The sequence below is a fragment of the Equus asinus genome, chromosome 10 (assembly GCF_041296235.1).
Source record: "Equus asinus isolate D_3611 breed Donkey chromosome 10, EquAss-T2T_v2, whole genome shotgun sequence".
Lineage (NCBI taxonomy): Eukaryota > Metazoa > Chordata > Mammalia > Perissodactyla > Equidae > Equus > Equus asinus.
Genome location: NC_091799.1, coordinates 28,389,781 through 28,416,171, shown reverse-complemented (window position 1 = coordinate 28,416,171; position 26,391 = coordinate 28,389,781). Strand labels below are relative to the sequence as shown.

At 43.3% G+C, this 26,391-nt stretch overlaps 1 protein-coding gene across 1 annotated transcript in view; it reads left to right on the top strand.

Moving 5' to 3' along the window:
- The window catches only part of PAPPA (pappalysin 1), a 240,734-nt gene extending 214,922 nt beyond the window's left edge, over window positions 1-25,812 (top strand). Inside the window, exons 20-22 of the mRNA XM_014830350.3 lie at window positions 4,314-4,385; window positions 7,639-7,737; window positions 20,352-25,812. Coding sequence (XP_014685836.3) covers window positions 4,314-4,385; window positions 7,639-7,737; window positions 20,352-20,459 — 279 coding nt within the window. The 3' untranslated portion in view covers window positions 20,460-25,812. The remainder of the gene's footprint in view (window positions 1-4,313; window positions 4,386-7,638; window positions 7,738-20,351) is intronic.
- Window positions 25,813-26,391: the final 579 nt, after the last annotated feature.

The following is a 26,391-nucleotide window of genomic DNA, read 5'->3' as shown; positions in this document are numbered from 1 at the left end:
TCCTAAAAATCAAGCAAAAAATGAGGAGAATAGGGAGTTCATCTTAGAAGATATCAGAAGGAGTGTCAGACATGGACCTCAGAAGGAGGAGGCTCTCTTAAGATGCTTTCTCACGTCTTTCACTCTGCCTGGGGCCCATCTTCTCTGGGCTTCATGTTTTAGACACTGCCTCCTCCTACGTTTGTCTCAAAGCCTCTCTACCTTTCTAAATTGTGGTCTTTCCATTGATCAAAAGGGCAAGCTATTTTATACTTAAAGCTTCAGGGACTAGGGGAATTTGAAGGAGAGTATAGTGTTGAAAATATGTACCTGGAAATCAGACAGATGTGGGTTTAATTCCTGACTGTTTTTGCCTATGTGCATGATTCAGGGTAGGTTATTTAACTTCTCTGTGCCTCAGTTTCCTCTTGTGTAAACCAGAGTCAAAAATAGTACCTATCTCATAGTTACGGTAACAATTAAATAGATGAAAGCTCTGAGCACAGGGCTGGGACTATAATATTTGGTCAATAGAGGGTTTTGTGTTGATGAGGATGAGGATAATGATGATGGGGTTGGTGATGGTGCTGTGTTGATGATGAAGATGATGATAGTGGTGGTGATAATGGAAGTGCTGGTGGTGTGATGATGTTGACAGTAGTAGTGGTGTTGATGATGGTGGTGGAAGTGCTGTTGGTGTTGATGATGATGATGGTGGTGGTGGTGGTGGTGGAAGTGATGGTAGTAGTGCTGATGGTGGTGTTGATGGTAAAGATGATGACAGTGGTGGTGGTGGTGGAGGTGCTGGTGGTATTGATGATGATGATGATAGTGATGGTGGTGCTGGTGGAGGTTCTGGTGGTACTGATGATGATGGTGGTGTTGGTGGTGATGGTAGTGTCGGTGTTTATGATGATGATGATAGTGGTGATGGGTATGATGCTGGTGGAGGTAATGGTAGCAGTGCTGGTGGTAGTGTTGATGATGATAGTGGTAGTGCTGGTGTTGTTGAAGATAATGATGATGGTGGTGTTTATGCTGATGGTCATTGTAGCCAGGAAGAAAAAACAGTCTATTCTTCCTATGCACCAAGACAGGAAATGAAAGCCATCTTATAAAACATGTCTGAAAGCACTCTGACTAGGCTGGAGGTCTCAGTGGCATCAAGAGGAACAAGGCTGACATTTGAGGGGCCTCATCTGGGTTCTCCCAACTTGTGGTGTAAACAGCCTAGCTTTTCCTTCAGCTCCTGCTCCTGTCCCCTTTCCCAGTTCTCCTCACATACAGAGGGGCCCTGTAGTGAGACAGGTGGGGCATGCAGCCCTGAGGAATAGTGGAAAATCCAAAACTCTTGGAAAGATAAATAGGCCCATGCAGATAGTATAAAAGTCCTTTTTCTGAATTCACGTCAGGTAAACCTCAACTGACAGAAACGTGTACAACCACACCGAGACACTCCTACAGACGGATTAAATTAGCTCTCAAATAAACAGGGGGAGGGATGGGCATCAAATCCCTTGTGGATCCTAACTTTACTGTTTTCTACTACTTGAACCATTACTAAATGTCCCTCCAACATCTCTGAATTTGTGCTGGGACCAGATTTTAAGACCCAGAGATGAAAGTCTGGTTAAAACTTCCCAGAGGATGAAAGCAGGTGATTTTCTCACTGCTTCTGGCCCCATAGCCAGGAAGTGAAGGGCAAGAAAGGTGGCTGACGGGGCTGGCCTCATTGCTGAGTGGTTAAAGTTACGTGCACTCTGCTTTGGTGGCCTGGGGTTTGTAGGTTCGGATCCTGGGTGCAGACCTACTCCACTCATCAGCCATGCTGTGGAGGAATCCCACATACAAAGTAAAGGAAGATTGACACAGATGTTAGCTCAGGGCTAATCTTCCTCAAGCCAAAAAGGAGGAAGATTGGCAATAGATGTTAGCTCAGGGCAAAGCTTCTTTACCCCTCCCCCCCAAAATAAGTGTCTGAGCTGGAAGGAAGAAACCCTGGAGCTACTCACATTCCTTCATTTGGTCAATATGTATTTGTTCACTGTGCTCCATGCCTGATCCTGAGGGAAGACAGAGAAGTCTAAAACCTAGGCCTTGCCCTCAAGAACCTTAAGGATGGTATTAGATTAACCATTTCCACATCATTTATCTCAATGCATCATCATAACAAGCTTATCACATTTTCAGTACCCATTTTACAGATGGAAGGACCAAGCCTCAGAGTGGAAATTTACAAAACAATTTCAAGTCAGGATTGCAACAACATCTGTTGTACTTCAATGCCTAAGGTCTTTCCCATATATCACTGTGTGTATGTGGACAGGGAGAAGGTAGACAGTGTCAGTAGAGGCAGTAGGGGGCTAGATAATTGATTTCACATTGTGAGACTGGTTGGCAAATCTTCAAGTTACATTGTTTGTCCAAGATCTTTAATTTAATTCAATCTAGACTAAACTGATCCTGTAAACTAGACACTGTGCTAGGCATTGTAATGATCTTCTGATGCTCCAGAAGACAGGAAGACGAGTAAAGAAAATATTGTTCATTGATAAAATCATCTCTATTCTGAGATGGATCTATTCGTGTATAACATAAATATTTACTGGGTCAGGCACCATTCCCAACATGGAAGACCCAAGGGTGAACCAGAGATGCTATGGGGCAGAGAAGAAAGGCACCCAACCCGGTCTTAGCCAGATCATCATGTAATTCCCTTTGTTCCAAGCTCACCATAAACCTAATTACAGTTTGGCTCCCATATAAGTTTGCCCGCAGGGAGAGAATTGGCTGGTCACATGGATTTTCCACCTTCTGGCCCAAGTGACTATTCATTTCTTAATCAAAATTAATCAATTGGCACTTAGCCAGGAGAGCAAGCCCTGATCATATAGACTTCCACGGCTGGTCCCTGAAACTTACCTCTCATTGCAAATCTAAGCATTTGCCTCCATGTTATTTTTATTTTATTTTATTTTATTTTTAAAGAAATCATTGTAATCTGGCATGAAAAGTAAGACATCTACAGCAGAATAGAGAATGGAGCTTCTAGGATTGTTATGTTAGCCCCATTCCTGATGCTTTTTTATCTTCCTACTGTTGTTTATCTTTGTTTTTTCACCTACTTTAAGAATTATCATCATGTTGGATTTTATGTTATGAGCTGCCTTAAATCATTTCCAAAACAATTGCTTGATTTCAAATCCTGGTTTCTCCACCTAACAGCTATAGAGCTTGGGGAATTAATTCTACTTATGACATGAGATTAATGCCCACCTCACTGCATGGTGGCGAGAAGTAAGTAAGATAATACATAAAGTAATTAGCACCATGAACACATGCAACACATTTTAGTTGTCAATATCATAATAACAATAACTATTATTAAAGGAAGCTAGAAATAAATACATATATGCATACCTATAAGCTCTGCCCAAGGGGGTTGAGAAAAACACCACGGAGGAAGTAAGTCTTGAGCAGAAATTTAAAGGTAACTAAGGATTCTCCAGGTGATAAGATGGGGAACGACATTTCAATGAAGGAGAACAGCAAGAACAAAGTCACAGGGATATGAAAGTGTGGGCGACCTCAGGGAATTGTGAGCAGGCCCTCATGGCGTGGCTGCTGGTGGAGGCAGGAAGGGTCTGTAAGAGTTACGAGTGGAAGACTAGTTCATTCATCCTCCAGCCCATGGCTCTCAAACTGTAATGTGTATCAGAATCATCTGAGAGGCTTGTTTTCAAAATGTAGAGTCCCAGGCCCTGGCCTCAGAGATTTGGATTTATTAGCTCCGAGGTGGTGCTGAAGCATCCGCCTTTTTAACGTGCTCATCACAGTGATTATGATGAAAGTGGTCCTCAGTGCATGGTTTGGGAAACCCTGCTCCACACTGTTCTCTCATCTTCCTGTTGTTGCCACACACATGCACGCACGCAAACACACACATACATGCACACACACGTGTACACACATACACTCTACACTTCCTCCTTGGCCCGCCTTATCCCCAACTCCATCCATAGGTCAAACATCAGCCAAGAATTTTCTGAAGGGCCTTTCTGACCATATCTCTATCCCTCAGTTCTGCTTCTCTTCAGCCCTTATTCCTGCAAGGGAAATAGAGAATCATGACACCTACACAAACACAAATATTATTTTAATCTTATGGCTCCTGTTATTGCAAGTACCTGGGCTAATTCTTCATGTAAGTGCCAGGGTGAGGTCAGGATTTGGAAGATCCAGGAAGAGGTGGGGTGGTTGAATGTGGTGCTAACAAAGAGATGGCTCCCTCCCAGCCCCAAACCTATCTGACCTCTCTTTCCCTTTCTCTGCAGAGAGTTGTCTGCACAGCTGGTCTCAAGTGGTATCCTCACCCTGCTCTGATTCACTGTGTCAAAGGCTGTGAGGTGAGTCCCTAGAAATGATCCTACTGTTACTATTGTTATTGTTATATTAATCATAGCTACCATTTACTGTACCTCCTAGAGCTATAAATATCCCTTTACCTGATTTCTTGGACAGGAAGCAGCAAGCCCATTTTACAGATTATAGAATTGAGGCACAAAAATATGAACAAACATAGTCAAAAATACATTTAATGAGTAACAGAGTTGGGCTTCCAAGCCAGGTGTTTCTGGCTCCGAAGTGTGTTTTTAAGGTAATATTGCATCTGTAAGGGTGATAAGAGGTGGGGGGAGGCCGTATTGATTTAGCATCTATAATATGCCAGGCAGTTTACCAACATCATCACATTTAACTTGCACAGAACTACATGAGGCAGTTTATTTTTTTCTAAATTTCCACTTTACTGATGACCATTACTTACAGATCACTTCCTTTTGCCACACATGTTTGTCATTCAACCCCAGAAGTGATATGGACACCGTAGACCCAACCATTGAGCTGAAAGTGGAAGATCCTCTCTGACACTTCAATTCTCTGACTTCACAGTTGAGCCGTCCCCTGGAACTTGGCATTTCGGAGATCAGTGCTAAGCTTGGGAGGGGCAGGGCTAGAGTACTTGGACTGTCATCCGTATTCTCAAGGCAGTGTGTCCATGGAAATAAGAGACATTCTGTGCATGGTTTTTCTCAGCTGGCAGTGAAAAGGAGGCCCCAAATCCCATCCAGTGGGATGTCCAAATCTCTGTGGTCACCCCAGAGCCCACTCAGAAATATCCAGGTGAAAAGGACTAGCTCTAGAAAACTTTGTATTTGATGAAATTCTTAGACTATCACAACCAGAAATGCTCTTCTAGATGATCTAAACCTAACCTTTTATTTTAAAGATCGAGAAACTGAGACCTAGACAGTGGCCAAGTCTAGAATTTTATGGAATACTCAAACTGGAAGGATTCTCAGTGTGATCAAACCTTACTCACTTGTTGTATAGAGTGGAAAAAGAGAGCCAGAGAGGGGGTGGACTGGCCCAAGCTTACACAGCATACCAGACACAAAGCCAAAGCAGGAGCCCAGGTCTCCTGACTTCTAGGCTGATGCTTTTTCTCCTTCACTAGGCCGATGCTTTTTCTCCTTCACTAGGCCACCTCCTGCCTATGGGCCATCCCCTGACCTGTAGGTGTCATAAGATAGTCTCCAGGTCACACATTTCTTTCTGTATATTGGTTTCTTTCTGTATATTGGATGCCCTGTGGCATCTTCTCATGACACTAGACATTGTAGTCTTTAAGAACCTCCATTCTCCAAAGATTCAGCCAAGAATGACAGAACAAAAGCCAAGGCCCCGTGGCTGTTGCTTCCTTCCATCTCTCTGGATCAGTCCAGCCTTTCGGGAAAAGGAAGCTTGGGTTACCTGGGCACTCATTCTGCTGAGTCGGCGGTCTAGGCAACCAGTGTGACAGCAGAATTCGATCCCTCCTTTGACTCAGCACTGGGGCCTAAGAGACCCTCACCTGTCAGGCTCTGAGCCTTGCCAGTGATGCTTATCGCCTTTGCCCTTGCAGGTGCCCCCTTGTCTCCTTTCCTCCTTAGCTTAGAGCTAATAGTTTGTCTCTTGTCTGGAGCTGAAAAGTATGCCTACAAGAGATACAAATGCTGGGTCCAGGGAGGAGCCATCAACCTGGAGCGTCTGGAGGTAGCCAAGATCGAGAAAGGGTTTTGGGACACCTGAGACTCCTGCCTCCTGCCCCAAGCTGTGTCCAAAGTGGTCAGTCACTCACTCGCTCATCAAAGCTTCACTGGGTGCCTATTATGTGTCCAGAATTACTCTAGGTTCTGGGAATACAATGGTCTTAGTGAAGTGCAAACAGTAACTGTGCTCTCTCTGAGTCATCTGTGGGATCTTCTTGCCCCTCATCTCTCCATGCATCCATGTATCCATCTATCCATCATCTTACTAAATAAACATTTATGGAACATATATTTGATAAATTTTTGCTCAAATTGCCAGGCATTTTGCTTGGAAATCTAGGATTCAAAAATAGATGACACACATTCCTGTCCATAAGGAACTCACAGAATAGTAAAGGAGATAGACAACATAAGAGAGAATTCTAAAATACGTACCAAGAGCTATAACCAAAGTTATAAAGTTCAAGAAGCTGTAGAAGCACAGAACATCCTGGAGGTATTAGGGAAGTCATTTTGGAAGGGTGATGTTTGAACTAGATCTTAAAGGATGAATTGCTTGCCTGCACACAATATTAGTAGAAGTAGCAGCATGAGAAATACCAGCGACAGGAGAAATCTCTAAGTAGCTGAGCTTTTCACATGCTATTCCCTCTCTCTAGAAATTCTCCCTTCTCCATCCCCGTCTAAGTCCTACTCATCTTATGACCTCAGCTGAAACATCATTTCCTCAGAGACGCCTTCACAGAGCTCCCTGATTAGGTCAAGTCCTCCTACTCTTTCACAGCACCATGGACCTTTCCTCTACAGCTCTTATCAGAGTTAAAATTGGCCAATTAGATGTGTGCTTATTTGATTAAAGTCTTCGTCCTCACTAAAGTGTAAGGTCTAGAGGAGTGAGAGCTATACCTATATTGACTTACTATTATATCCTTTTCTTTAGCACAATGTGTAACACATAGTAGGCATTCAATAAATAGGGTTGAATAGAAGATGTATGGATAAATGGATGGATGGATGAATAGATGGATAGATAAACAGATAGATGGATGGGCGCATGAACGTGGCTGTAGGAAAGGACACATAGAGAAGAGTAGCTAGTGATGAAACTAGAGATTTTTTTCTAGGGCCAAATAAAAAAAGAACCATTTTCATTTATTTTTTTCTTTTCTTCCTCAGCTATTCCTTTACCAGCTATTCCTTTAATTACCTACCACCAGGAAAAGTGGGGGAAGGGGGCTCAAATCTTCTTATCATTTATTCAAGTAAAATGAGCCCCCTACTTCAGGAAGACAAGTGGTCTATCCTGTGACTTTGTGTACCCCAGCATACAAGAGTGTGTCTCCCAGCATAACCATACTTTAGTTGGGGAAAACTTGGCTAGACGACAGTCTTTATAAATGGTAGAAGTGATAACTTGTCCAAGGGCTGTTGGGATTTAAAGCCAGGTGGGCTGACTGTAGAGGTTTGTGGGAAGATGAGAGACAGCTAAATGACTACAGAGTCCATCCTCCACTCACTCCAAGATGTTAACAATGCCTCCTTTCCTTCCTGCCTCTCTCCCCCTTTATAGCCCTTCATGGGAGACAATTACTGTGATGCCATCAACAACAGAGCCTTCTGCAACTATGATGGCGGGGATTGCTGCGCTTCTACAGTGAAGACCAAAAAGGTAGGCCAGTGTGTCCCCCTTGACAGCCGCCTCCAGCAGGCCTCCCAGCTTACTGGACAGGATCACCCCTATGTGCTGGACAACCCATTGTCCTGGTTGTGTCAGCACTTGCCTACAAGCTTTATTGTATTGTAGTGTAGTGTAGTGTATTTTTTATTCTTTTAGTTAGTAGTTGAACAAATATCATGTGCTGAGCCCTGAGCTAGGTGTGGAGGCTCATGGATGATCCAAATGGATTGTAAATGTGGTCTCTCACCCTCAAAGCTTAGAGTCAGGTATGGAAGCAGACAAATAAAAATGTAATAAATACTTTTAGAAGGGAAGGACAGAGTGCTATGAGGGCCCAGGTAAGGGGTGGAGAACACTCTGCAGAAGGATTGGCATCGATGCCAAAACCTGAGGGGTAGAGAGGTGACCAGGAAAAGAATGTCTGGGGCAGGAGACTGACATGTAAAGTCCTAGAAAGAACATGCATTTTTAGGAGGTATGGCTAAGGTGTAGGGGAGGAGAGAAGATGGGACATTCCCAACAAGGTCAGTCATGGCCTTTAAACATTTATAATCTCCTTTGTTCTTCACATCTGTAGAATTAGGAGGTGTGGTCTTCATTGTGATTTTCTTCCTTTGTGTGTTAGGATTCAAGTGTTTATAATAAAACTGGAACATTCAACTGAGATGCATTTCAGCCACTCACAGAAGAGTGGCCATCTCCATTTTCCTTTTGATGAGAGCCAGGGCCAGAGTTTGGGGCCCTATCTGAGAGCTGGGGGAGAGGTGGTCAATGTGGGCAACCCATGTTGAGAAGTGCCCTTGGGATGAATGAGTTGATGGGAAACTATTTTTAATTTTATATTCATCTATAATCTGAGTTGAAAGATCGTTTGATCTCAAAGATCATTTGACCTAATCTCTCATTTTAAAGAAGGGAACTATGTTCTTGAGACAGGAAGGGAAAAGAATCATAATCAGTTTGGCTGAAGAGTCCTCTGTGATTATCCGGTCCAAACTTTTCATTTCATTAATGGGGGCCCTGAGGCCCATAAAGGAGGAATGATTTCTCTATGATGGCAGAGTAAGTGATAGAAACAGAGCAGCGTTCCTGGCTTCCTATCCAAGGCCCTTTATATTGCAACATCCTTAAGATAATTAGTTCCTTCAAGAAAGATGCCCTGACTTAAAATGCAGGGGATGAATAGGGTAAGACCCAAGGGACACACTCAACTCGCAGGACTGTTACTGCATCTTCTGGTTGGTGAATAGGATTCTGGGGTTCTCTGGGATCATTTAATCCTGTATGGGCAACACTTTTCAGCATGGCTACCCTCCTGTTTTGTTTTTTTTTAAATAAAACACTGAAGGTATACACTTTCTGCTCAAGTTCAGGAGAATACAATTCATTTTCTGTTAATGAATTTTGTTATTTTTCCCAATTATGAAACAAGATATATTCTAATTTTTGGAAAATCCAGAAATAGAAGAGAACAAAAGAATTCACTGGTTATCTTACAACCCAAAGATAATCACTGCTTTTCTTTTGGTGTATTTTACTGTGTACATAAGTATGTGGGTATTTGGGTCTATGTATACATTACTGCATTTCTAGTTAGGATCTTGTTTTGTTTTGTTTTGTTAGTGCAGGAAATCTTACACATAAGAATGATCTGACATTAGTATAAACTTCTCAGGTGTATTTTTTTCTATATTACTATTTATTTTATGGTTTTGATATATGATAATTTATGTAGCCATTTACCTCCAACTTTTATTTTTAACTTTTGAATTATTTCAGTTTCTCACAATGATTAATAATGATGCTAATGAACATCTGTACACATAAATATTTGTATAGCTCTAATTCTTCCTTTATAATTGATTCTTAGAGTTGAAATGACTAGGGAAATAGGTGTAAGCACTTTTAAGGCCCTTGATAACTGTTGCCAAATGAACGCAGTATTACAATAGTGTCTATTTCACTCCATTGGAATCAGCCATTTTTGAAAGTAAATGGACAGTGGTTTGTATTTTAAATAGAAGTTTGCGTAGAATTATGACACATTATTCATCTGACACCATCAGTTGCAGAAAGAGCAGCTCTGATTAAAAGAATTTTCCTACCAACTATAACTTATGTACTAAAACATAAAAAAATGAAACTAATTTATTTTTATTGGGAAACTTCCTTAAATGGATTGCTATTTCTACAGAGTGTATGGTGGGATGTGAAGTGATAAGATTGAGGTTCAGGAGCAGATTCTAAATTTATATATATATATATATATATATATACACACACACACAAATACATATATACATCAAATGGCCACTTGGACTCTCTGTTCCTATACTGGGTTCAGCTGCAGCCGTTTCAGACTCCAGGACTCTGAGATGAGCACTGCCTCTTTACTAAGGGACCCAGAGTCGTTTCTTTGCTAGTTCTGAATATACTTCCTAGGGTCTTTTCTTTTTTCTTTTCTTTCACTCACATTATAAATGTAATTTTGTCCTTCTGTGTTAAAAGATCCCCTACTTTTACTTTAAACTGTTGTTCCTTCCTGTCAGTCGAGGCTGCAGAATAAGGAGCAATTGGCCAAGCTTCCTTCATACAATAAGATGCATGTTCAGTGAGCATCTCTGTGGGCTGAACACTGGACCAGGCTGGGTGCACATGGCAGCATCCAGACAGACACGGTGCTTGCCCTCATGAAGCTTGTAGTTTATTAGGGGAGCCAGACATTAGGCAGTGAAGTACAAACTAGGAATTGAATTACCTTTGTGGAAGGAGCAATGAAGGAAAGGCACAGGATCTTACAGAGAGCAGTGTGAAGGTCAGAGAAAGCTTCCCCGAGGAAGTGATGTTTATGTTGAGACCTGAAGAACTAGTAGGAGCTTTCTTGGTGAAGGTGAATAGTGGTTGCGGGGCAGAATGGAGAGAGCTATTAGAACTATGTGTGACATATGGATTGGAGACCTACAGGCTTCTCTTATGTGCATATGGCTTTGCCATAGGTTTTAGTTGTTCAGAAGTGTTTGGGGCTTTCTTTAGGTTCAAGATTCCTGGAAGTCTGACTTCTAGAAAAGGTGTCTCAAATTGAAGTCGTATTTCTACAATTTAAATTTCCCAGTCTAACTTCTCCATAAACTTCAACTTCTTGAAACCTTTGTCTTCTCTTGTACCCACCCAACTAGTCCCTGCAGTAGACTGGTTTAGAGAGATAATAGGCAGAGAAAATAGATAATAATACAAGATACCCCTAAGTGGACTGCCGCATATGCCAGACCCTCCCAGACACTTGTCCTCCATTATCTTCTTTAATCTTCATGTCAACCCCGATAGGTGGTTCTTATCCCCATTGTATAGAAGAACCAATTCGGGCTTAGAGTACTTATGGGACTTGCTTGAGTTCAGTTGGCTGCAAGGGCCAAGGCCCAAATTCGAACCCAATTCTGTCTGCCTCACAAGCCAGCTCTTTTTGCTGCTCAGGGCTGAGTCTCAGAAAAGGAATGTAGGTGGGGCTAAGACCTTGTCCTCAGCGCACTTGGGCAGGACCCTCCTGTTGCAGTTGGAGAAATTTCACTGTGAGCCCAGACTGCCAGGGAACCTTGGGTGTGGGACCCCTCTCCTTGGCAAAGGTGAAAACAGCTTTTCCCAGCAGCAAAGACAGGGTAAGGAGGAGTCTAAGCTCCCAGCCTTGCCAATCATCCCAGACAGGAGTTTCCCCTGAATGGAAAAAAGTTCTGGCTTCTGTCTCCAGCTTCCACAGCAGGAAGCCTCTCAGAGCAGGAGAGGGGCCAGTGGCTGGCTGCCTTCCTCTCATCCCCCTGCCCTTACTTGCTGGTCCTGTTTAGTTCCCACCTGTACTCTTGGCCACAGTTCCATATCATGGGTAGTTCCCTGCCCATAAGCACCCAGCCTGGCACTTGGAAACTCATCAATAGGGCAGATTTGCTTCATGTACCTTCCTAAATTACAATAATTTTATTAATTGAGCACTTACTATGTGCTTGGTCATAGGTCTGAATCTCTGTGCAGACTGTCTCACTTAAGACTCCAGAACCACCCAACAAAGTGGATAATTAAGGCTCAGAGAGGTGGAATCAATTTGTCCAAGGTGACAGAGCTGTGTGTAGGATTTAGGATTTCCTGACTCCAAATAAATACTAGTAGCTCCTATTTATTGAGAGCTTGCTATTTGCCAAGCATAGTGTTAACTGCTTTTATACGTGTAATTTCATCTCATCAGCACAGTAGTCCTGTTTTACGTTTTGTCTTTTTATCCTCATTTTATAGATGATGCAGCTGAGGCTGAGAAGGGTTAAGGCCATATGTGCAGTAAGTGGTAGGGCTGAGATGCAAACCTCATGAGTCTAAGCCACATGGTACCTGCCTCTAACCCCTGTTCTGAACATCCTGTTGCAATGAGCTTGCGTCTTGCCCTTCCCCTGGAGGGTGAGCTTCTTGTTTCACAGTCCTCCTGGACCGGAGTCCTGGGTATGAGCTCTGGGCCCAGAGTTAAGCACTCAACACCTTCTCCCAGACTTCCTTCTTGCCAACTCTCCACCTCAACCTCTTCTCCGTCCCCAGAGCTTGGGCCTCCCTGTCACTTGGCGCAGAATAATGTCTGTCTGCTCCCTCCATCCTTCCTCCCCTTGTCTGTCTGTGCAGACACCAGCTGTTCCCACATCTGCCTTGTGGGGTGACCTGGGCCCAGCTGGCAGACAAGAACAAGACAGTGCAGGAAACTCCGTCTGACAGGGGTGACCAGCCTCCTACCCAGACACCTGTCTGCAGTGTGCAGCAGACAGGAAGGGGCAGGACTCGGCTTCTCAGCATGTCAGGTTATTATTTTCCTGTTGAAGCCTTGAGGAGTCTCAAATATGAAGCAGATTCCCAGAACAACTGCTGCAACAGTTTCCCCTCATAACAACAACAAAAAATATTCATTTATAATTGGAATCATTCTAAGTAAGTATGTGTTGGGGATGTGAGGGAGGGAGGGGAAACCACCTGAACATATTCAACATACCAAGGCTTTCTTAGGAGTGGTGGCCTGGAACTCTAGTTATGGTCGTGTTTCAAGCAGCTAAGAGACTGATTCTGGAAGATGTCTGGGGAGTCGGCGTGTAGTCCCAGCTCTGTGTCTTAGCTCTGTGGCCTTGGGCAGGCCAGGTTCACTTTCCATTTTTATCTTGTGATATTTGTATTAGATTCATGTCTCAGGACCTTCCATATGGCTTCCTGAGCAAGATGGTCATTGAGCGAGAACTTTAAGGCTAGTCAGGGCTGGGACCAGGAAAGAGTAAGAAGAAGTTAATCCCAGGAGCATGTCTCAGCACAGGACGGTACACCCAATTGATGGCATTAAGTTTAGGGTTGCCATATTTATTTGCTAAATCTAAGTGAAAACATGGTTTCTTAGGAAAGGCCGTTATCCCCAAATGTGGCCCATTGGGTCTAAGGAGGCTGGTGATTCTAAAGACGTGGGAAGATAATCAAAACCATTGGATGGAAAGCACCCTTCTTAGCAGAGTGGGCCATGAGAAAGGCTTGGATGTTGGGTTTCAGAGTTAGGGATGTACATCAATGGCTCTTACATCTTGACTCAGCAACCAGAAAGGTCCTTTTCAAACAAGTCAGATGGAATCACACCTCTATGCAAAATGTTGCAGTGTCTCCCCCATTTTACTCAGAGTAAAACCAGTCTTCCCAATGGTCTGCAAGGCCCTGTGTGCTCTGCCCAGCCACATTCCCTCTCTGACCTCATCCCTGACTCTTAGTGGTCCCCCTCACATAACTCCACCCCTCTGGACTCCTTGCCATCCCTTTTGTAGGCCAGGCATCCCCCTACCTTACAGCCTTCGACACTGGCTGTTCCTTTGGCTGAGAACATTCTTCTCCATTCATCCTCATGACTCATCCCCTCACCTCCTCCAAGTCTTTGCCCAATTGTCATGTAAGTTCTCAATGAACCCCACCCTGACTACCCACCTTACCTCACCCCTGGCACTCCCACACCCATTTGCCTTGGCTTCCACTTTTCTTCCTTCCACAACATTTATCACTTTGGCACATACTATAAAATGTATTTATTACTTATTATCTTGCAATCCCTACCCTTCTTGCTGCTAGAATGAATATTTCATGAGGGCAAGAACATGCATCTATTTTGTTCACTGATGTATCCAAGTTCTGATGCTATGTGATACATACTGTGCTAGGCTGCAAGCAAGACAGACCTAGTCCCAGCCATGCTGGGTTCATGTCTTCTGGACTGGTGACCAGACATTTAGAGTGGAGTAAGTGCTAATGGAGACACAGCAAGTGAGGCGAGCCAATGAAGCTTCCTAGAGAAGGCAACACCTTCTAGAAAGGTAAGATATGAATGGTGCAGTAGGTCTTACCCAGATGAAAGGAGTAGGAGGAGGACCAGAGATAAGGATGAGAGAGAGAAGTGTGTTTTTGGCAGAGGGCACAGTCTATGCAAAGACTTAGATACAAGGGAGAGTATTAAGGAAATTATAATTCTTGAGTGTGGCTAGAGCACAGTGTAAGAAAGGAGGAAGGGGTAAGAGATGAGCCTAGATGGATGAACAGGCTTTTACAAGCCAAGCCAGGGAATTTGACCTTTATCCACAGAACTATGGGGTGTTCAATGATTTTAAGCCCTAAACCAGCCTAGAAGATCCTAGAAGACTTCCTGGAAGAGGGGATAGATATGCTTAACTTGGAAGATTAGTAAGAAATAGGCAAATGGCTAAGCAGACTGGACTAATTCCTCCTTGCCAAAAAATCACTGGCTTCTGGACTGTTATGATCTCCTCATTTGGGGTATAGCTTTGATTTTTTCATATGGATGAATTAGACGCTCATTTTAGTTTGTTCCTATGAAGGAATCAGATCCTTCTGTCCCCAAAAGTTATCATCATCACAATCATTGTCAATATCATCATCACCACCATCAACACCACATCATCAACACCACAACCAGCATCAACACCAGCCTCACCAATATCACCATCACCATCATCATCATTTACTGAGCACATATTATATGCCATGTGCTGTGCTAAGTGCTTTACTTGAATTTAATACTTTATCCAAAATACTTCAGTGTGGCAGGACTGTTATCTCCTGCATTTTACAGATAGAGAAACTAAAGCCCAAAAAAGGGAAGCAACTTGCCTAATAGCATACACGAAGTCACTAACAGAGCAAGGAGTCAAACCCAGGTCTCCTTCTTGCCTAGGCTGATGCTTTTCTCCACTTTACCCACATTTTTGCTCCATTTTCTCCTTCACTTATCCACATTTAGACAAGCCTCCGTATTCACTGACAACTCCATGCCCTGAGCCAGCAGGTATCTACCGTACCCTGGAGGAGCTCACAGGGGAGTCCTCATAATTAACGTCACGCCTTGCTCTACTTGTTCTCAATCTTTCCTTCAACCCGTTGAAGACCCTGAGGCTCAGAGTGGTCAAGTGTCCTGCCCAGGGTCCCACAGTGGGCAGGTGGACAGTCAAAGCTTTCTGACCTTCAGCACAGGATGCCTCTTGCTTCCCCCACTGCACACTCTCTGCTTGTGACCTCCCTGTTGAGTCTGAGTCAGAATCCAGCCCCTGCCTGTCTCCCAGCCTCAGACAAGACTGCAGCCAGGGCCTTGCGGTGCACTTGCCTGGGCTGCATTCCTGAGCCGCTCACACACATGGATGGAGGTGTTAGCTTGGGCAGCTCACCCAGAGGGAGAAACTCCTGTGCCTGAGCACCATCTCCAGCCCAGAGAAAAAAAAGGAGTGAATCCTTGCCTTTAGTCATTGACCTGGGCTTGTTGACAGAATCCCAGAGTGGGTGGCCAAGCCATTTATGGGACAGCCTAGCCACATGGTGCTGGGAATCCCAAATGTAAACTGGCCACCACGGCGTTCGTGCTGTGGGTGGTAGGTTTGCTTGGGAGGCCGTGTGGGGGAGAAGGTGGGAGCTGCTTGGGGAGTCAGGAAATCTGGGAATCATCCATCTCAGAGCTCACTATATCAGGATGTGATTCTTCTCTCCATGCCTCAGTTTATTCCTCTGTGAAAAGGAGACCCTGAATCCTGCTCCTCCTGCCTCTTGGGGACGGTACTGGGTAGTGGTTACAAACAGGGATGCAAATCCCAGGCCACCTGCCAGCCAGTGACTCACCTCTTTGCATCTTAGTTTCCTCTAAGATGTAAAACAGGGATAATAAGAATAGCTGCCTTATTAGGGTTGCTGGGAAGAGTGAGTGAGATAATGTACATTGAGTTAACTCACTGCAGGGCACATAATAAGGGATAAAAGGCTATTGGCTATTAAAATGACAAAGCAGCAGTCAGCCTGGCCAGGTGGTAAAGAAAGTACCTTCCCCTTTCTTTCACTTGCTGAAAAGCTTCAGTGTTTGGAGGGGGATTTAAAATCCTGCTTATTGACTGGTAGTGAGGCCTGGGGCAAGTCTGTGTCGTTTTCAGCATTCTGAAGCCTCTATTTTCTTATCTGCAAGATGGGTAGCTAATAAGGATAGCCTCACAAGCTTGTGTGGAGTCAATAAGCTAGCATGTAGAAATTATTTGGCACATGGAAGGCCCTCGGGACGTGTTGGAGTGTGAGTGTAAAGTGGTGTTCACTGCTGTGAACCTGTGTGAACAGGCCTCCCCTGTCTCTTCCAGGTCAGACTTAGGAACACCTGGGAAAGTGGATGGAGCCGGCAATCGCCACCGTTCTCTTCCCAGCTGTAGGCCCTTGATCAGGGAGGAGGCTTGAGATGAGAGGAGAGCCCTAGGCAGGTTGTGAAGAGGCAGCTCACAAAGAGGAGAGGAAGGGCAGGAGGAGGGAACAAGACACTGTGCATGTCCTCTGCACTGAGCTCTCTGCGAGCCGGTTCAGAGATAACATATTTCATTGACTTCTCACCAGAACCCTGTGAGGGCTTTATAAAGGCTGTCTGTCGTCTTACAGGTAGGGAGATGACGTCCTCAGGGTGCCAAGGACTTGCTGAAAGTCATGCAGTGCCCATGTGGAGCCCATGCCTAAAACCAGGCTTGTCTGCCCCTCAAACTCCTAGCGAGGGATCAGTACATGCAGCTGCATTTACAGGCATGTGGTGGAGACAAGGAGACTCCAGATCTGCCTACTGAGACCAACCCTTCTGGACTTTGTCATATTCTAATTGGGGTTCCTTCCCTTAGTTTCCAGACACACTGTGGGAACATGCTGAAATGCCCAGGCTGACCCAGGGAGGAAAGAGAATGGTCACACCACGCCCACATAGTCAGAGTGGCCAGACTAGCCTGAAACATTAGCTGGAGACAGGGTCCTGCCAGCTGATGATTACGGAGAAGCTGATAGAACTGGGGATGGCAGAAGAGGGAACATGTAAGACAGGGTTTGTGGAGAAAGTCTACATTTCCAGGTCCTTTCTGGCCAGGGCATTGCCTTCTCAGACTGAGAAGGGTTTTCAGACGGATGGGAAGGTAGAGACCATTAAAATTGAATCTTAATGTACAGAGAGGGAAACCAAAGCCCAGAGAAGCGAAGTAACTTATATAAAGTCATTCAGCAAGTAAGTGCAAGAGCAGAGACTCCCTGACTTGTGTTCTGCACGTATATTCATGACTTCATTTGTCCCTCCATTCGTGGATTCATTGAATGCCTATGTGGTATATAGAGACTCAGGTCAACAACAGACATGGTCCCAGCCCAGACTGAGCTGACATACAAGTGCAGAAGTGTTCAGTCTAACAAGGGTGGACAAATAGATGCTGTGATATGGGATTAAGATGATAGTGCCATCTTTGGTCAGGCCAATGAGTAAGGAGAGGGTACTGGAGATAAGAACTGAAGAATGAAGAGGAGCTGGCTAGGAAAGAGCAGGAGGGTAGAGGAACATTAGTGGCTAAAGACTTAAAACTCTTGGAGTATCTGAGGAACCAATAAATATATAAATAAGCCACAGAGAGTGAGGGGAAGAAGGGAACCAGGTGAAATACAAGAGGTCTGTGGAGATCAGATCATGCAAAGCCTTGAACTCATGGTAAGGACTTGGGTCATATTTTAAGAGAGAGAATCCGTTGAATGTTTGCCTGCGCGAGGTGCAACAGGAGGCATGAGTGATAAATCAGCTGTTAAATGGTCTCTAATGGGTCACAGAGCCCAACAGGAAAGAGTTATGCAGAGAATTGTGCAGAAGACATTAGAGGTAACTGAATCATTCTAATGTTAGAATGTGGGCGAGGACGGGAGAAGTTGACAGATAAAGGGATGGGTGAGTTGAGGACATAGAGGCTACCAAAAGGAGGTGGGAGAAAGGGGACTATAAGCAGGAAAGGTGTCACAGATGGTGAAATATGAGCTGGTGGGAAATTTGATTCAGTGCACATGTATTCAGCATTGAGTATCTCCTTAGTGTTAAGCCATGTGCTGGGCTTTTGCAAGTTTCTTCTTGTTTGATCCTCACAACCATATGAAATATGGTGTGTTTTTTTTTTTTAGCTCCCTTTTATGGATGTAGAAACTAAGGGTCACGGCAATGAAGGGATTTTCCCAAAATTGTTCATTGAGTAAGAAGCGAATAAGGATGCCAACTCAGGCCTTGTGGCTCCCATGGCATTACTCTCCCCATTTGACATCAGTTGTTAGATTTAGACTTGGCTCTGCCCTCAGTTTCCCCATTTGAACTGGAGGGTTTTCTCTATGTCTCTTTCAATTCTAACATTCTCTGCTTCTCTTGGAAGTGAAGTGGTTGTAGAAGAATATTCTAGATTGGAAGTCACAGCCTCCACAAAGCCATGGAGGCTGGGAAGTAAATGTCCTGGAAAGGGAACAGCAAGTAGCTGTAAGCAGAAAGACAGGCACTGCCTGGAAGGAGCTGTGAGATGCTTGCCAGGCCATCAGGCACCTATGAATTTAAAATGAAAGGAGAAAGAGAGAGATGTGCTAGCCATAAGTCCTATGGAAGAGTCAGAGAGAGATGGAGAAATGAACATTCATTCATTCTATGGCTTGAGCTCTGAGCAAACAAGAATGAACAAGACCAACCCAGTCCCTGCCTCACTGAGTCATAGACAAGAGGCTATGTACATTTATAGTTGAGCACTGAGCATATGCACTGTGTGCTAGGTGTTTTTCATCAGTTAGTTCACATATCCTTCATCACAACCTCAGGAGGTGTATGCTTTCATTATTCCCATTTAAAGAATGAGTTAACTGAGACTCAGAGAAATTGTTACCTGCTCAAGGTCACACCTCAATTAGGTAAGAGAACTGGGGCTTATATTTCAATCTGCCTGTTTATTCCTACATTTTAAATTATTGCAACATTGCAGGACAGAGAGAGGTTGGGAGGGAGGGAGGGCAAAGAGGCAAAGAGAAAAAATGAGTTAGATATAGAGAAGAATCCATAAGCTAGAAAGACAAAGATGCTGTCTGAGACTGTGTGAGCACTTGGAGACCCTGCCTAGGCAAATGAGGTCATTAAATCCATCTGCGCAGATGGGGGACCCTCTGGGGAAAGTTACATGCAAATGTCATGATGCAATGAGGTGAAATCCACTTGCGTGAGCCCAGGCTGGGGCTCAAGCAGAGAGTGCACTGTGGTCTTTGGAAAGACAGATTATCCACTGCATGGGGAAGACATTCGCTCTGCTGGGCCCTTTCTCTCAGTTTCTAGAAAGGAAAGACGGCCAAAGGTCACAGAGGATGTGAAGGGATGGACTGGGAACCAAAACTCAAGCCTCTCACTTTTTAAGTTTTATTTCCTTTTTCCCCAGCTTTCATAATATATACATATACCAAATCATCACATGTGTGCCTCTTACTTTTTCTTATCCTAAAATATGCTCCCAAGATCCTTCAAACAACTATTATGCAAAATCTCTATGTGCAATGTTCCCCACCAGGATTTCAGGCCCCCTTGAAGGTGGTCTGGGCTTGCTGAGACCTGCTTTTGTTGTTTTCATCATTGCCTCCTAAAATCAAAATTACCAATATATGCAGAAAGTGTCTTAAAAGACACTTTCACATCCTTTGTCTCCCTTGATCACCACAACAGTCCTGCAAGTTAGATATCCCATTGTACAATTCAGTAGAATTGTTAATAAGCCAATTCTGGTACAGTGGATCACACTTTTCACTCAGCCCTTAGAGTTCACAGTGCAAGAAAGGTCTTATTATGAGTTCTACAGGTAAGAACCTACGGCTCAGGGAGAGGAAGCTTGTCCAACTTTAAATGCCAGATTTGTCACTTATTACTTTGGACATATGACTGCCTCTTTCTGAGCCTCAGTTTCCCCATCTGCAAAAGGGTGATTGTTTTAGTACCTCTGCTACAGATTCGTCAAAGGATGTGGTGTTTTCCTCTTTGGAAAGTGTTTTGCACCTTGCCTGACCCACAGTAAGTGCCCCTGAAAATGGAGGCTGCTACAATAATGACCACGTGATTTTGGTACAAGTTATCACAGAGCTAGCAAGAAGCCGAGCCGTAACTTGAACTTGAATCTGCTTTCCCCTAAATCCACTGATTGTCCCTCTGTTCTGCACTGCCTCTCTGAAGATTACTGCTTTATATCCAGGCACCTGGCTCACCTCTTCTTTCTTTCTCTCTGCAGGTCACCCCCTTCCCTATGTCCTGTGACCTACAAGGTGACTGTGCTTGTCGGGACCCTCAGGCCCAAGAACACAGCCGGAAAGACCTCCGGGGATACAGCCATGGCTAAGGAAGGACAAGGAGTTGTCAAAGAATTCCCAACGCCAGGACCCGCATCCCTTTGGTATTGATTTCACAGTCAGCTGCTCAACGGAATGGCCTCTCCACACCAGGGATCCTTAGCACCCAACCGGTCTGCCTTTAATTTCACCCAGGAAGGACTCATAGTGGGGGCGCATGAACTAAGTCTCGCCATGTTGAAAGATGGAATGGAATCCCATCCCAAAGTCTTAGATGGATTGCATATACAGCATGCAGTCCCAGAGCCTCCTAAAATTCTAACCATTTGTCACACGACCACAGCAAGAAACATGTTCTGTATCTAGGAGTGTGCACATCTGTGGTTAGTACACATGCATGCATACGCACCCATACAAACATCTGTGTGAGGGCAGTTTTGGAGACTGAGCAGAGAGAGACTGGAACAAACTCAATCTTTCCTTTCCCAAGCTCCTAGCAACACTGTCCTTGGGAGAAAGAGAGTTGCAGAAACTGCTAAGACCAAGAGTTGAGATGCCAAGATAGCTCACACCCTGAGGCTTGGAATATGTAGGTCATGCACAATTGTGCAGTCCTTTGGGATTGGAAGTGAAATGGTCTCTGATCAGCTACCTTCTAGGGAAGTAGGACCCAGAAAGAAGTGAAGAATCCAAGGTATGCAAAGCCCCCAAATTCTTCTGCTGCCATGGGGGATTTTACCCCAACTCCAGGGTTTGAGGCCAAGCTGGAAATGGCTCAGAATTGCAATGTCAAGGTATTATAACAGCCCCCTGCTTGAGGCTTGAGGCTTGAGGCTTGAGGCCATAATATCCCTCCAGAACCCACCCATTCCCCAAACCTTGCCTTGGGACCACATTTGCTGCTACTTTTCCTGCTGCTCTATCCTATACATTGAGTATCCCAAGATGGTAGGACTAGGTTAGGAAAAACCCCACACAACCAAACAGTCTGCCTTAAAAATGACCCACATTTTTCCACAGCTCCTCACCTCTCAGCCCTTCTACAAGAGAAAAACCCTCATTGGCCCACATGGTGAGAAGTTAAGTTCCCCATGGGTAGCCTTCTCATCCTGGAAAGGAGTTGAGGGACTTAAGATGCTGGAACCTTCACTGAGAGTCCAGAATGTCTAAGCCAGTGTTAGATTTTATAATCAAGTGGAACAGTGTTAAATTTCTATGATGTTGGAGCCATCCAGAGACTGTTGGAATTGTAGAGACTCTTGAGTTATTATCTTTATCCAAGCCTTCCTGGCCCTCCAGGCCAGAGCACGCTTTGGTCCCGAGGACCTCACTGTTGCTCTGAGTAGCTATTATTCTGGAACAGAAACTCATCTTGGATATGATCAATCTAGGCCGTGTTCTAGAGGACCATCAGAGGGAAGCCAAAGAGTTCACAGCCTCATTCCCCAACAACCCAAGATAGTTATCATGTTTCGCACATAATCTTCCAGCTACCAAGACTCCCATCCACACCCATGGTTGGGCAACCCTCCCCTCTCTCCCATGTTCAGCCTTCAAAGTTAAGAGGAAATTAGTCAAACGCAAGTGGAAACCCCCACCTCTTTGGGGTCTTCTTTCCCTCTTTTCAGTCAGTTACCTATTTATTCCTTTTGGATTAATGTGGAAAGAGATTAATACAGAATGAGATGGAGAGGATGGTTAAGTCTGACATAATTTCTGAGACATGGAACTGAGAAAGTGAGGCGAGGGAAGGGTCTAAACTAGATGTATCACATAAAGGTTGCTGTAAATCAAGTCATCTCAAGTCTAGTGAAGACAACCAACAAAAACAAAGTCCAGCATAGGAATGGAAAATACCAGGCTTGTGGACCTACTACCCTCCTCATTCCTGTATCTGAGGCAGGCATTGTTAATCAGTCATAGCACTTTTTCCTGTGGGGACCAGAAATAACTTCAGAAACCTTCTTACTATATCATTCCCAACAGCAATTACCTGCTGATCAAGAACACTTGAGAAAACATCTACTGGCCATCTGTGGTCTGTTACATTAAGAAATATATCAAGGTGCTTTTTGCACAGGTGTCCACAAATAAGGATGCAGTACTTGGAAAGTTTTGTGTGCTTGTACCATATTACAGACTCCGAGATTGGGTTCCATAAAGGAGAGGCTGCCACTATTGTTAAGGTCAGGCTCAAATCCTTTATGTTTCCTCCTTACAAACTCATATCTCATTTATATTCAAAGCATTTTTTTTCTATACATACCGGGCCAATCCTTAGCAAAATAATAATAATGATAGAAGAAGTGATCTCACTTTGTAGCCCTCTCCAGTATCTTAGAACTCTTGCCAACTCTTAAAGCCCCCTTCTTACCCTAGCTGAGTTATCAACCTGTGTGGTGTTAGCTTAGAAGATATGAACTAAGAAAGGTAACAGTGTCAGCCCTCTCACTTACTTTATTACACCAATAAGTAGTAAAAAAAAGTCTTGAAGACCCAAAGATGACATTATTAATGGTGGGGTTGCAGGAACCACAGAGGAACCTCATCAGCTTCCCTTAAATTGATCCTCATCCTCTATCTTCCTTCACTCCCACCCTTGTCTCTCCTCACACTCCAGGTGAGCAGAGTTTCCTGGAGGCTGACTTTTATCTTCAGACTCACAGATTGAGTTGAGCTCTTCTGTGCAAAGATCCACCCAATCACCTTCCTACCATCATTCAAACCTATTACTGACAAATTCACATTTGCCAAGGATATTAGGCAAGAGACGCTACCTGACTGATGGCCAGCCTCATGCCCACGGAAGATGTAATTAATAGACCCTTCTCAAAACTTAGTGAAGGAGGGTCAGCTCTATTCGTGCAATGCACTGATTCTCCTTTTCACTTTCTTTTTGGGAATAAACTCATTGTCTCATCCCTTGGATCATCTCCTGTTGAGGATAATAGAGTACCCACAAAGAGGCAGCTCTGGAGCACTGTTGTCCAGCAGCAGCTCAGGGGCCCTAAAACACTTGGGGGTTCTGGGTCTGAAGAAGTATTAGCCTCTTAGCAGCAAGAAAGAAAAGATGAGGTCGACAGTTCTCTAAGCCTTGTCTTGGGAAGGCTTTCCAAGCCACAACCTTAGCTGCCTGCCCAGAGGACTTGCATTACCCGCTAGGATCTGTGCCAATGATCCCTTAAGGGAAGACAGTCCTTGGAAAGTCCATTTTGGTGGCTAAATTGAGGTGTTAAGGAAGGGAGAGATTAATGGTCATAAATAGTAGGGCTTTGAAGATGGAGGGTATCAGCTGCTACTCTTGGCTTCAGCATGCTGAGCCACTGCCTAGACAGTTCTCTTGGTCTTAGTCCACCTTGGCCATTGCTTAAATGCTATTTGTTGAAAATAATTCTTTGAGACAGATTTCAGTTACCTCCCTTCCAGGTTCGATTTAACTTGGTTGTAACTGTCAATTTGTTATAGGTCTTACCTGTGTTTAAAAAAGAAAGATAAAGAAAGGAAGGAAGGAAGGTGGCAGGGAGGGAGAGAAGGAGAAAGGAAAGAAAGAAGGAGAAAAGGAAGGAAGGAAGGAAGAAAACAAACCATAAATTCAAGTTAATAGTTTCGAGGTTTTGTGTTTTTTTTTTCTGGAACTACTTCAAGTGGGGAAAATAAAAAGAAGAAATTGATAGTGACAAAGCTGTACAGATAGAGATTAATAGAACACAAGGAGATTAAAAGGAAATAAAAGTGCATGATTAAAAATAAGAATTAAAGAAACCTATTTTTGTGCTTCCTAAAGGAAATTGTTTATTCTACAGACTGAGTAGGTAGACACAAGCAGAAAGAATTCCGTAGAAGGAAATATAGAGCAGGATTTTATGACGCTGTTATTTTCTGTACATTGTGGTAGGTCCAGGAAATAAGGCATCTTCCCTCTTGATATGTAGTCTTGTGGTTGAGAGAGCATTTTATCTATTTGGTGGCAATCGGTGTTAGTAGAGAGTGGGGAGGGCTTGAAATTAGTTTTACCCGATATTAAGGGAACATATTGTGTTGTGCTTTTCACATTATAAAATGGTTGTATTTACCAGCAGAGCACTGGGCTTTATAAAGACTGCACTTAGAATCACACTGCACAGTCCACTTTCCTAAAAAGCTGCTACATGACCAGACAGGTAATTCCCATGATTTTTGAGAAACAAAACAAAACAAGCAAACAGCAAACATAAAAACTAAACAGCAATTGAATAACAGCCTATTCTTTGAATTTTCAAGTTTTGCCAAATTCCTACCAATCATTTGATCTTTAAAAGAGATTTATAATAGCCAAGAGAGAAATTATGTCCCTAGAGTAAGAAAATAGAATTCTTGACTCCAGGCAGCAGTTTGCTCAGTGATCTTGAACAACAAGTCATCGAGTTGCCACTCCATTTGCCTCAGTTTCTCCGGCTGCAAAATGGGGATAATACTACTTACCTACCTCACAGTGGGAGGGCAGGGGATTGTGAGGCCCTGGGGGTTGAAAGGGGCTGTGGCAATCTGTGAGAGCCAAGGCTTGACACAAGTCTATGGGTTATTTTTCAAGAACGCACAGGTCCATTGGCCATTTAAGAAAGACAGGGAGTGCTCATTGGATGTTTCAAGGAATGATGCTGGAGCTCCTGGATTATAATCCACTTTAAGAGAGAGGCTTGTATTTGGGAATATTTCATTCGTAGGTAAATTGGATTTTTCCCCCATTATTCTGGCCTTTCACCAGTTCTATAATTTGATTAAAAGCCAATTACTTCCTACAGGGTAAAAGTCAGTTTACTGTTGTCTATTCAAGACTTCCGGGCCATTTCCAACTTTATAGAGGAAGGGAGTCCCTAAATGTCTTCTTCTTCTCACACTTAAAATTCTGCATCAAGTGTTCAATTAAAAGAAGATACAGCATTCTGAGTGCAAACAACTCTGGGCTCCTTAAATTATACACCAGCAGTCAGTGAGGAGAATTTTGAACAATTATTGAGTTGCTTTCTTGGGTCTCTATAATCAAAAACCTGTCCGCAGATATCTATCTATATAAAGATATTATATATAAATATAAATTTACATATATATGCACATGTATATATAGTTGTACATATATGTGTGTATATATATACTTAAATGTAATATTTACAAAATAAAACTGTGATCTCGTCTAGAGAAAATGTATTCATATTACAAACTGCTCTTCCATATTTATGTATCATATTATACCTTTTTATTATTGTTATAATTATTATAGGTATTTCTAATTATTATGATGTTGACATCTGTTTGGCACCTTCTGGAAACTACCAAAAAATGACTCTCCATTGAAGTGCTTAAACTCTGTTCTCATGAGAATTCTACTGGCCTACTATAAAAAAAGGAAAAAAAAAAAAAAGAAAACAGTCTAAAGACCAAAAACAAAACACAATTCCAATCCTTTTTCTGTACCTCACGCGCATAAATTTGCTGCTCCTATTTTGGGTTTTATTTTTTTTCCTGTTTATGTGTTTTTATGGATCTAAGTTAAGTCTTTCAGCAATATATAAAAATGTAAATAGTAAACTTTATTTATTAAGAATGTCATCTTTTTTAATTTATATTTACACAATTGTTCATCTAATTTATTTTTTCTATACGGTTTTAAATACTCAGACATATTTTGCTGTTCATGATATTTTTATCCTGTTCTCATGGATTTGTTTTTCCATACTGTTTTCTCTGGTCTCAATTACAGGTTGGATCTCACACACAAAAAAAATGATGTCAAAGACAGAAATATTTTGCCACTGTTGATTACTATACCTTAAAATTCTATATTATGAAAATATATAATAGCTTGTATGCTTCAATACGTGGTGGTATGATTTTTGTGTGTTGTGGAAATCTAAAGGATTCTCATATAGACACACTAGAATGGAAGAGAACCCCAGGGCCTAGAATTAGAAGATCAAGGTAGCATGAGGTTGAATGCAATATACA